At 30.7% G+C, this 12,511-nt stretch overlaps 1 protein-coding gene across 4 annotated transcripts; it reads right to left on the bottom strand.

Annotated features, from left to right (window-relative positions):
• Positions 1–607: 607 nt before the first annotated feature.
• Positions 608–9,743, bottom strand: LOC111675274 (roquin-2). Of its 4 annotated transcripts, none has more exons than XM_023436011.2 (4): positions 9,511–9,743; positions 6,612–6,774; positions 3,085–6,426; positions 608–3,019 (listed from the first exon to the last, which is right to left on the bottom strand). In XM_023436011.2, the coding sequence occupies exons 2-4, from the start codon at positions 6,771–6,773 to the stop codon at positions 2,699–2,701; spliced, it is 3,825 nt and encodes a 1,274-aa protein (XP_023291779.2). In that variant the 5' UTR covers position 6,774; positions 9,511–9,743; the 3' UTR covers positions 608–2,698. The 4 variants fall into 4 exon arrangements, with proteins under 4 accessions (XP_023291779.2, XP_046807880.1, XP_046807881.1 ...); XM_046951924.1 differs by lacking the exon at positions 9,511–9,743 and adding an exon at positions 9,386–9,438; XM_046951925.1 differs by lacking the exon at positions 9,511–9,743 and adding an exon at positions 9,336–9,435.
• Positions 9,744–12,511: the final 2,768 nt, after the last annotated feature.

Here is a 12,511-nt window from a genome sequence, read left to right on the forward strand (position 1 = left end):
AAATAAATACTTACAACAACGTATGTAGCTAAAATCGTAATGCAGATAAGATTTTTTGTTATTAAAGATTGTCTGAAATTAGTTCCGACTAATGATAATGGATCAACAAACTGTTTCAAAAAACGTTCTATGGAACGTATAAAGCTTGAACAAAAATCATTGGTATCTCAATGTCAAAGCAGAATGGAAACAGAAAGTATGGTTTCTAAAACTATTTTTCAAGATCGTTCATTCTTAGAAAGACTTTATACTCATATAATATTCTTTAGAAAAGTGACAAAAATATTCTATATCTACAATGATTTAACATGTAACGGAATAGGAAAAACATGAGGTTTAACTATTTAGGACCATTTTCAGTAAATAAGTTGAGAACTTTTAGGGCGGGTTTTTCTGACAGAGATAAACTTCATTCTTTGGTTCAACTTGGTTTAAAATATGTTTTATGTTTTTCAGTAATCAGTAAAGTTACTTATTATCATAGTTTAACTGAGTGTTATTGGCCAATTAAACCTAAGTTATAAGTGAGAAAACACAATTAACAACAAAAACATTAAAACAATGATTTCGGAAGAACAAAAACTTAATATTTTAAGTAAATTGCAATTTTCTGATTTGTTTTGTTTTATTTATTATTGTTTTAAATGTTTTTTATATTTTTTTCAAAAATTTTACATTTTGCAAAAGTGATATTTGCAAAAAACAGCTGTTTATTGTTTATGTTTTTGATTGGAAAGTTGGCAATGCTCACAAAGTTAACTGATGTTAAATCCATAACTAAAAAACACAATCATTGGTTAAAGACCGAATTTGTTTCGAATTTAATCTAACAGCAAGTTAAGCCTAGTTTAACTGAATAGTAAGAAACCCGGCCTTAGTAGGGTGTTTCAATATAACTTCTACTAAGAGCGGGGTTTTTTAACAAAGATAATCTATATTCTTTGTTTAAACCTAGTTTAATATATGTTTAGTGTTTTTTAGTAATCCAAAACTGAAAAACACAATCATCGGTTAAAGTTCCGAATTTAATCTAACAGCAAGTTAACAATTTAGTAAGAAACCCGCCCTTTATAAAGAGTTTTATATAAAGACCAAACATTTTATATTTCAATTCTATAATGTCTTTACAAATCGCCAAATCGGAATAGGTACAGAGCATGTTTTCTAAAACTAGTTTTTGTTGCTAAATTTTGAAGTTTTCTCATTCTTTGTTGAAAAGTTAAAACCTATAAAATCTTGTTCGATTTGAATCTTAGATCCGAAATTGTTGGAACAAATTGTTAAAGCAATAAAAGTGAAATTTGTTGTCACTTAACTGCCTTATTGTGGTGCAGACTGGTGTCTGTTGGAAATAAACTAAAGCTTTTAAATGATTTTGTTCTCATGTGAAAGTGAAAAAAATCTTAATGATATTTTGAAAATTGGTCCAAAGTTTTAACCTTAGAATGAAAAACGTTTTATCACTGTTGTTGCAACAGTTTTGCTATTATTGGAAGCACTTTCATTTTTTTAAAGCTGTTGATAGTTTAACAAGCATTAGATCATGTTGCTACTGATCGGAGATCACAATGTTCATAAATATGATCAAAAAAATTTTAGATAAAACGATTTTTAACAATTTGAAAGAAAAATCCTGTTTAAATAATAAGAATTATTTATAAAACCTACAACAAAATAATAGAAGCTATATTTTATTTAGCGCAATATTAATAAAGTTTTCTAACGAAGAACATGTAGAACGATCTAATGAATCAGTTGTTTTAACCTCAAATATTTCAATAATAAAAAAAACCTATTACCGCAAGATTTCTTTCAATACTTATTAAGATGTAATAAAAAGTATAGTAATATTTTGTTAACCATTTCATGACACAACACACATACACACATAAGAACGGCTATAAAATTTTCAATTCGTTTAGGAGGAAAATGGATGTTTTAATGTTTTAAAAAAAAAAATTGTAGAAAATAAATAAAAATATGCATTTAGATTTTTAGTTGTATATAAACGTGTATATACGTCGTAATTTCTATTTAAAATGACAATAATAAAAACAATAGCTATAATATCGTTTCAAAATATTGGTTGCACCCTTAAAACTAAAAACAATAAACTACTTACAAAATAAAACTTGCAATAACTTGTGAATTTAACAAAACAATTAAATATTTTCAAAACTAAAAAAAACAGACAAGAAACACTTCTAATTTAAACGCTTACAATCTCATAATTTTCAATTTGAATTATTTCTTTTCTTTTTCTAAAAATCTTTAATTAATTTAAAAAAGCAACTTAAAGTTGTCACAGTTTGTCAATGACACTTTTTGGGAACATTTTGAGGTGAAAATTTGAGTTTTCCACAGAGTAGAAGGAGGAGATATTACAAAAAAAATCACAGAAAAAAAAACTAACACATTTTCTATTAGAACCCCCAAAGCCTCTTAAATTGAAAAAATATTAAGTTTAAATGTTCCTTCTACTAGTTCTGGTATCACTTTTAAAAAATTTGCAAATCAAAATAAACGCTAATACACTCACTCATTCACACATATATCTATACATTTACATACATACATATAAATATATATTAGGATTATATAAAGAGAGAGATTTGTTTTCTTTTAAGCGGTGTATTTTATAGTTTTATGTTCTAAAAAGTGTTTTTTATATTTTGTTGTGTTACCTTTTTGTTGTTGTTTAGTCCAATTTTATGCCACTATCATCAGCATAGGGTAAAATTTTATCTACAATTTCGGTGATATCCAATTCGGTGTCGTCTAGTTTATGTGACAAACGTTGTTGTTGTTGATGATGATGTTGTTGTTGTTGTTGGCTTAATTGTAGATTATTATTCATTAGAGTTGCTGTTGAGGATTGTGTTACAGGTTGTGAGGCAGCTGTTGTATTACTATCACTCCAAAAGCTATTTAAACCTAAATTCATTGTTGACTGTTTTGAGCTGTTGCTGTTGTTGTTATTATTATTGACGCTGGCATTATTCCAAAGTAATTCGTCGTTCTGTAATTAGTTGCAAATATTAACAAAAAATTAAAAAATTTATGTTTAATTGTATGTCATATTACCTTTCCCATATTATTAACACCCAAAATATGATCCAAAGCATCATATTCGAAATGTGTTAATTGCTGCTGATGTTGTTGTTGTTGATCATTTCGAGAGTCATTGGAAAAATTCAATGATAATTTTGAAAGGGCAGCTTCTACGCTATTATTAAAGTTATCAAATGCTGTTGAGGTCTGAGCTGATGCAGCAGCAGCCATGGCAGGAACAGTCAAATCCGTTGAATCAGTTAAATGTCTTTCGAATGGCATATTTAATGCATTGTCATTATTATTCAGCGAGAATACTGATAAATCCTTAGGATTATTAGAAGTACTACTACACTGTTTGTCATTCTCTGGAGAAATCAAAGCATTCCAAGAGCCAACAAAAGAATTTGTTGTGCTATTAGGTGATGTTGAGGTGTTGAGGCCTTTGTACATGGGACAAATGGGACCGTATTTATTGCCTAGTGCCGCCGTTGATGTGGGTGGTACATCAAAAGTGGCCGCATCATCATCTAGTATAGAATCGGAGCGTACAAAACATTCCCTATCACGGAATAGGGAAGAAGATGTTGGTGGTTCTATATTAACCACTCCATTATTAATATGAATATTATTGTTGTTGTTGTTATTGCTATTATTACTATTGGGATTGCCAGTGTTGTTGTTGTTGCTATTCAAATTAACTGAATTGGGATAATTTGCATTATTTGGCAATTGATTTGTATGCCAAAACATGTGTGGTTTGGACTTTTTGTTTAAATCTTTCAAGGGATGACCACTGTTCGGCTCTAAGAAATTATTTGGTGTTGTTTTGAACATGAAGTTATCATTGAGTTGTAGCACAGCTTCATCTAAATTGGATGTTTGTTGAGTCTTATTAAAGTCCAAAGAGTTTTTATCAAAGAATACATTGGAATCATTTGGTTGATTGGCTGACGGTGGCATAAACAAAAGGTGATGTTGGTTTGTGTGAGGATAATCTGAAGGCTTTAGCAATGATTGGCACTGTGGATGTTGTTGGTGTTGTAGTTGCTGTGGCGGCTGTTGTTGTTGTTGATGTTGTTGCGAGTCCCACAAAGGATTGGTGGGAGCCGGCATATGGGGTGGTTTCTGCAATTGTCGCTCAGGAGTGGGATTGCCAAAATATGAAGGAACATTATTGTAAAAATCTCCTGTTATGTTTGAGTTATTATAGAGGTTTTTATGTAGAGGACTCGTTGGCGGCTTATTGGAGTTTGTGCCCTGTAAATTCGGTGGGTTTACAACGGTGGTCATGTTTATGGGGTTATGCATAGAGGATCTAGGCGAAAGTCCTTGTAGTCCCCCACTGCCAGTACTACTTATGGGACCCCTTAGATTGGGTGGACGTATGTGTGGTGGAGGCGGCAAATTCGTACCCATTGTTGGCATTCGTACAAATTTACCACCAACTCCTCCTGCTCCTCCTGTTCCGGCACCCACAAAATTCAACGCGCCAAAAGGTATATTTTCATAACTAGGATGCTGCTGATGCAGTGGTGGCACATTCACTATAGGCGTGGGAGCTGTAAGACCCAACATATGCCCCGGAGGAATGGGACTCGCATGTAAAGCATTTATTGAACCCTGAATATGAAGCGGCGAAGTGGTATTCGATAAATCACCAACAAATTGAGGATCCATTAAATTGGGTCGCATTATATTACCGTTATTATTCGGGTTTTCATTGTTGGCGTATTTTCTCATGGGAGAAGTTTTAACCTTAATGGGTGAGTTAACCATATCAGCGGGACTAGTGTGCAAATGACCCAATGTTTGGTTGTGGTGCGTGGTATTGACTGACTGATTCTGCTGTGAGTTGGGATTGGGGGAAAATTCTTTTTTAATATTTTCCAAAGTTTGCGTTGACCCACTGGCGCCAGCCGTCACACCAGCCGTTGAAGTGGCAGTCGCTGGGCGTGTTATGATTTTTTCAACAGTTCCAGTGCGTCGATGTTTTGCCCGATATCTTTGACGTTCTTCTGCCGAATGGGCAAAGGTGCAATTTGCACCGCGTGGACACATACGTCTTTCCGTGTAATCACGACACAAACTTATTTTATACTTTCCATTCGCAGACACCGGAGGCACAGGAAAATCTTGTACTTTACGATTGCTTTGAAATTGCATGAATTTAACTAAACCCAATACTACGTGACGCACAGCATCTAAAGCCTTTTCCACATCTTCCCATGTAGGGGGAGGACCTTCCAGTGATGGATCTATATTGGCCAAATGCTTGAGATGAGACCGTATATTAGATAAATTTGTTGGATCACCCGTGCGCTGCAAGGCTAAGACCAACTCCTGTATGGATTGGGAGAATGACGAAGGCGTTTGCAGAGTATCACATATGCTCTGCATATGTGACTTATGAGATGTGTTGCCATATAATAACGATGACCATTGATCTGGTGCTATACGTAGTCCAGCTTCAGTAGCAATTTGTACAATTTGAGCATCATGCTCTCGCCGCAAGGCTTCATAATCACGAAATTCTTCCTTCAACTGCATCAGCGATGAGTCACCATCACGTTTCGATACTTTAAAACAACTAGCACGATATAATAATTGAACTACATGACCAATACTTGTCTTAGAAGCTGGTAAAAACTTATCAACCAAACGCTGGACAACATACATAACTAGAACTTTACGTGATAAAGCAGAACCATTTTCAAGAGCCATTAAAACTAATTTCAACACTTCTTCTTGCATAGAAGGACCTAGAAACTGACAGCCACGCGAGCGCACTGCCGCCCACAGACACAAACTTAATTGTTGGGGATTTTGATGTTGTAACAGCAATTCAGTGACAGTGCGTTCGCCTAGAAAACGTGATGTACGTACAGCACGTATACGACCCTCTTCCTCGACTAGCTGGCAATTTACCAAAGTCACTAATTTACGTAACATTGGACGCGTTAATAAAGTGCAACCGCTATTTGTAACAAAGGATTTGAGATACTGGGCAAGTTCTTCGATGCATTTTTTCGAATATTTATAACTTTTCAAATCTTCTGGCTTTAAGTTACGAACACTGGGTGGCATCTCAGTATCACCAGCTGTCGCCTCGTTGTTTTCACTATTCGAATTAAGCGTTTTGTTATTGTTGCCGCCGCTGTTGCTGCTGCTGTTGTTGTTGGAGCTATTAATGTTGCTATAGCTGATATTTGCATTGTTCTTGGTGTTGCTGTTATTGTTGTTGGAAGTTGTTGCATTAGTAGAAGTGGAATTATTAGATGCTTCATTTCCATTATCATTACCATCCCCTGAGTTAAGTATTTGTAATAAAGCATTGTTTATAGGTAAATTATCAACATCTGTTGATATATATGTCTATATAAGGGAAATAATAAGAAATTTAATAAGTTTTATTCAAGAGTTGTTAAAAAACACTATTGAATGAGATCGAAATAATGCAATTTAAATTATTATAAATAAGAATTTAAACAATTTTTTAATTATTACTTATTCGATCACATTCTTAAATTGATTTCAAAAAAAATAAACAAATATCTTACCTGATCGAATGGACATTGACGATTATATACGGTAGCTAAACATACTCGACATATGGTGTGGCCACAACCTAAACTTATTGGTAAACGTTGATTTGTAGAAAACTCATTTTCACAAATAGGACAGTTATAAAATTCTGTCCAAGAAGGCGCCTGAAACGGCATTCTATAGATAAGAAGAGAAGATAAACAAATGATTATTGATTGCTACTGATTTAGGTATTTTATTTAAAAGTTTTGGCAATTTTTCGCTTGGACGACTCATTTGGCAATTGATGTCGAAAATTAATAAGAAATAATTACATTTTGTGTCTTAACAAGATGGACGAACGTTAAGGAAGTAAGTTTTTTTATTATTTTTGTAAAAAAAGTTTACATATGGTACAACTTATAACAAAGTTTAAATCAGAAAAGCAGCAAAATTGTATATGGAAAAATTCAACATCATCAACATTATTGTAGTAACTATAATAATTTTATTTTATTATTCAAACTTAGATGATTTCAATATATACAATAATATAGTCATGGGTATTAGTTTCTAAAAATACGTGATTCTAACATATAAAACTAAACTAATGCAATTATTGAAAATATTTCTTCCGTTTTACAAACCATACCCCCTCCGTAAATTTTAAACATATTTTTCAAACCCTTAACCTGACTTCATAATTTCACAATAATACCTTCCTTTCCAATATCTTTAGTGGAGGCATAGGTACTTTTTATAAAAATATTCAAAAAGTATTATAAAATATATATTAAATCTGATACCAAATAGAATACCGATCAAATGCACACCTGATTTTTTTTTAATTTATTCACTCCTTTTGCATATAAACTTCCAAAATTTCACAATCTTCTTAGAAATAACTTTTCCATTTTACGTTTATGTACTAGTGATGACATTGTCTTCACAATATTTACAGTCGTTAAAACAATTGAAACGAATTATTTGTTGTGTCATCAATATTTGCTTTGTTTGTTTGTTTATGTTGTGATATTAATGATTAATTTTGTATAAAATATTTAGAAAAAAAAGCAATTATAATTTAAACACTATTGTTGAGAACATAAGAATTATATTCTTTTGCCCATATAAATATTAATTTTAGATAATACAAGACTATAAGATAAAGTAAATTATAGTTCTGATGCTTTAAAAACATACTTTTTATAGGCAACAGAGTTGCGAAGTTAGCCGGGTATTATTTTGTTAGAGTGCAGCCGCTTAAATGGTATCTTTTGAACTGATTATTATTTTAAATGCAGCAAACATCAAGACAAACCCAAAATCCTATTTGGTACGATTTTATTTCTGACTGTGATAATAACCTAACACAACAAAGGAACCAAAGTTCAAAGCAAATTCAATAGGTATATCATTAAAGTGCTTTTTACTAGACTTAGTCTAAAGTCTTTTCTATGGACTAGTTTTTATCTAGACTATATAGTAATCTTTCCTCTAGTTTTGTATCACAAAGGGATCACAACATGGACGCAAGTGTGCCCCTAATGCGAACAGCAAGGGAGACAGCCTGCTAACCATCCTCTAGTCTGTAGAGTATTTTCTCTAGTATACTGACTAGTAGGTATATTCTTTTGTCTATACTTCAGTATTGAATGCTTGAAATTGTACTCGGTATATGATATAAATTTGTAAAAAAAACAACATTTGGTACAATCAAAAGCAAAAATGTACAATATTTAATATTATTTTGTAAAATAAGAAAAATCTATTTGATATCCCTAATACAGAATATTCTTGTTACTTTTATTATGCACAGCACTGTATAAGTGAGTTTTTGAAAACATATTGCATCTTTTAAATCAATATAATTCCAGAGATTCCTTTCTTCATTAAACATGAAAATATGAATATTTTAACAATATTTTGTTATTATTATTAATAATATACATATCATTAGTTTTTTTTTTCGTTTTCTTTTGTATAATTCTGCAATTCGAAAACGTAAGCAATTTCTGGCGCAGCAGCAGAAAAATCTTACGCCAACGTCAGACGTTAATGAATGGTTATTTCTTCTTTTTACTATAATAACACAAAGAGTGAGCAACAAGCTGTAGTAAAAAAACGAAAAAAAAAAACAGTAAAAGCACAAAAAAAGAAAATAAAACTCAGCTGATTAATAGAAAAAAATGTATGTGTGTATGTATGCTGCTGCTGATGAAAGAAAGCAATTTTCAGCTGAATTTAATAATTCTTTTATTTTAATAAGAATTGTATACAAACACTAAAATTCTAATAAAACCTTATTAAAAAGGGATGAAATAAATAGGAATTATTCTAAGTTTCCTAATTTATATAAGTTTTCCTTCAAGAAACCTAACCAATATGCGTAGGCTTTAATCAAAAAAGATTTCTTTGATAATTCTAAGGCGGTGCGGGAGGTGTATATAGAAATTGAAGAAAAAACAACAAAAACTATTAAAAGCACAATCATATTTAACACCATTAACATCATCATCATCATCGTCAACATTATGATACAATCACAAACCAATCAAATTGCCAACGAAAAAAGTTTATTTGTATGTCGGTATGTCAGTCAGTTCATTTGTGTGTAGAAAAAAGACAACGTCAGCAGCGCTGCGTTAAGTTGCGTTGCATTCAAATGAAATTTCACAAGCAATACAAAATTTGTTTAACAGATGTATACATTTTAGGAATTTTTCTTTAAACTTTTTGAAATTATTTGAAACATTTACTCTTCTATCCATATTCCACATGCAAATAAGGACAAATTTCGTTTAATTACTTTAATTATTTACACATATTTCGATTTTTTCCGATTTTTTTGTTACGTTTCACTTTTCATTTTTTTTCTTATTTTTGCCTTTTGTCTGGTCGTCACCAAAAAAAATTTTTCTCAACCACACACACCTTCAAAATGCACATATTATTCTTTTCTTCCAAATTCTTTTATATCAACCAGACTATGGATGTAGTTTTTTGCTTTTGTTTCACTTTAAAATAATTTTATTTACTCGTTGAATTCAATGTAACACAAAAAATATTTATTAAAATAAATAAAAATTGCAAATGAAAAATTCCCGTTTCAATTATGTATTTTTTCGAGAAACTAATATATGAAAAGCACAGCCCTGTGTCGACACTATATTAACGGCGGCGGTGGATGACACTAAAAATGTCGGCAGTGCCTTGAAAACGTCTGTAAGCCGTCGACTTTTTCAAATACGTTTAGTTTTTCAATTTTCAACAATTTTAAATAAAAACGAAATACGAGGCATTAAAAAGTGGGATTATGGAAGCAAATATTTTACAAATAGGGATTGTCTAGTGTAATGCTTTGTTTCCGCTCAAGGTATTTTGAGCAAATCTAGTGTATTTGGAGAAAACTAGTTGAAATTATTTAGATTTGCCACACATTTTTGAAAAATTCAAATCTACTTGGTTTGATTTAAAACATTTCAAAAATGTATTTTTCGAACAAGATTTGCTTATACAACACTGAGTTGTGTCTAGGATAAGCAAATATAACTATAGGCTAACCATTCAAGTTGAATGTTTTTATTGAAAAATTGACTTTCTATTTTAAAATAAAAAAACAGAACAAATTATAATTTAAAAATAAGTGGCATTAATTAAAGAAATTTATACTTTTACAACTATAATTTTGTGTTTGTTGAGTTTAAATTTAAAGAAATTAACATTACTGTCGTTGCATTATTAACAAATTACGGGATGGAAACACATTGTGCAGATTTACGCAAATCTAAAGCTTTTGATTATGGTGGAAATCAATCGATTCCGGCCAAGTTAAGTCTTAGCTACAGAAATAAAAAATAATAATAGATTTCAAGTCAGTGGAAACATAGTATAAGAAAATTTGTATTTGCGATTGTTATTATTATTATTATTATTATTATTTGTTTCGTTTAATAATACATTTTCACGAGATTTATATAAAACTCACGAGAACTATTTTTATTTCAACTCTTTATTTAAGAATAACAACATCATTATTTATAGGAATCAAGGGAATGCGTTTGAAGAATTGTTAATTAAAAACAATTTAATTAAAAAAAGAATTAGGGAATGAATTTATTTAGATCTTTGAATGGAACGTATACTAATTCCAAAACCCCTTCTTTTATATAGGAGCCATGAATAATTATGAACCGATTCTGGAACATTTTCATAAAATATATTGTATATGTACATTGTATTCGCTATGCGGTAATTAATTAGGTATATTCATTCAATTGAATTTCGAAAGTGGATAATCTTATATGAATTAGAACCAAAGAAGATTGATCATGTAGACGTTCTTATTAGAAATTACTGCAAATGAATAGGTATTTAATAATTATTTGAAAAACTAATTGGAAAAGACAATTATGACTATAGTCTCTAATTTACTCTGCAATATAGTCTATATACATATGTATATAAAAGAGTAGCGTTACTGACTGACTGACTGATTCATCATCGCACAGCCCAAACGGCTGAACCTAGAATCATGAAATTTTGACAGTAGATGTGTTTTTGGGTAGATCCACTAAGGAGGGATTTTTGGAAATTTGCACATTTACGGGGAAAAACGGGTAAAACTGGTTTTCTTAATTATCTTACATAATATTAGTGACACAAAAAAAATTTTAAATGCACCTGTATCTACTCTTAAAATGAGCAGTTGGGTGTCTGGTACTTTTTTGAAATTCGTACTTTTAAGGGATAAAAATGTGTAAAAAAGGTGAATTTGGTACCTTTTTTAGCCCTTTATAACTTTTAAACTAATTAACATAATCAAATTTTTCTAAATATTTTGGATACATCTCTCAAAATTATGAGACACCTGTTTCGTACTTTTTTAAAATTCGGTCCTTTTTGGGTGTAAAAGGGAGAAAACTGTATTTATGGTACTTTTTTAGCACATTAAGAAAACTTTCTCGGTATATTGCATTATTCATATTAAATTACGGACTAACTCTGTAATATTAATTGTAATAAAATTTTTGCTATTTCACTGGGTAAAAAAAGTACCAAAAAGGTGTAAAACGAAAATTTAAGTTTATTCAAACTCATTGAGCCAACTTTTATAAAATTTCAAAAAGTAGTCTATTTACTCACACAAAATAAGCTATTGGTATATTATTTTCGAATTCGAGTACTAAGGCCTTTATAGGACCAAATTCGAGTAAATTGTTTGGTACATTTTTTAAAGCACAATTTTTCTGGAATAAATGAATGCAGATTTGAATCGTTTGAGTTTTATCTGTGATATATATGTAGATTTAAATACGGAACATTTTGTAAACTTAATTCTCGAAAAAGTTTACTTCTAAGCGAAAGGGGAAACATTTTACTCTTTTTATTAGTACTTTATACTTAGGTAAACTTTATTCCACTTTTGGTACTTTTTCTTCCTTCAAATGATACTCTATGTATGTTCTTTAATATGAACTCAAAAACATGATTATTATATACATAACTACACGGTCCTCATTGAATAAGATACTTTAAGAGACAACTTTTTAGTACTTTTTATCTCATATATTGTACTTTTTTAATTTTCTAAAATATTCACCTAGGAACATTAATTTTAACATACATGGTCTTGACTGAATAATATGCTGTAAGTGGGAACTATTTGGTACTTTTCTATTTTTCAAATGGATTCTTTATAATGGTTAACCGGAACACACGGTCCTTATTAAATGAGAATTTATTGAGAGAGATCTTTATACTTTTTCGTTTTTCCGATGGTATTTTTTGATATTTTTACGATATTAAACATAGGGTAGCGAAGCACCCAGGGTATGCTAGTATTTTATATTTAAATATAGAGCCAATGAAGGGTAGTTCAATAATTAACAGTTTAACTGATATTTTCAATTTTAAATGAATGAATATACAATTA

The sequence above is a fragment of the Lucilia cuprina genome, chromosome 5 (genome assembly GCF_022045245.1).
Source record: "Lucilia cuprina isolate Lc7/37 chromosome 5, ASM2204524v1, whole genome shotgun sequence".
Taxonomy (NCBI): Eukaryota; Metazoa; Arthropoda; class Insecta; order Diptera; family Calliphoridae; genus Lucilia; species Lucilia cuprina.

Excerpts from the sequence above, each read along its gene's own strand:
- LOC111675274 (XM_023436011.2), bottom strand. The coding sequence starts at position 6,773 with ATGCCGTTTCAGGCGCCTTCTTGGACAGAATTTTATAACTGTCCTATT. Across the intron at positions 6,427-6,611 it reads GTCAATGTCCATTCGATCAG|ACATATATATCAACAGATGT; the intron begins GTAAGATATTTG and ends TCCCTTATATAG. Across the intron at positions 3,020-3,084 it reads GTGTTAATAATATGGGAAAG|AACGACGAATTACTTTGGAA; the intron begins GTAATATGACAT and ends AACTAATTACAG.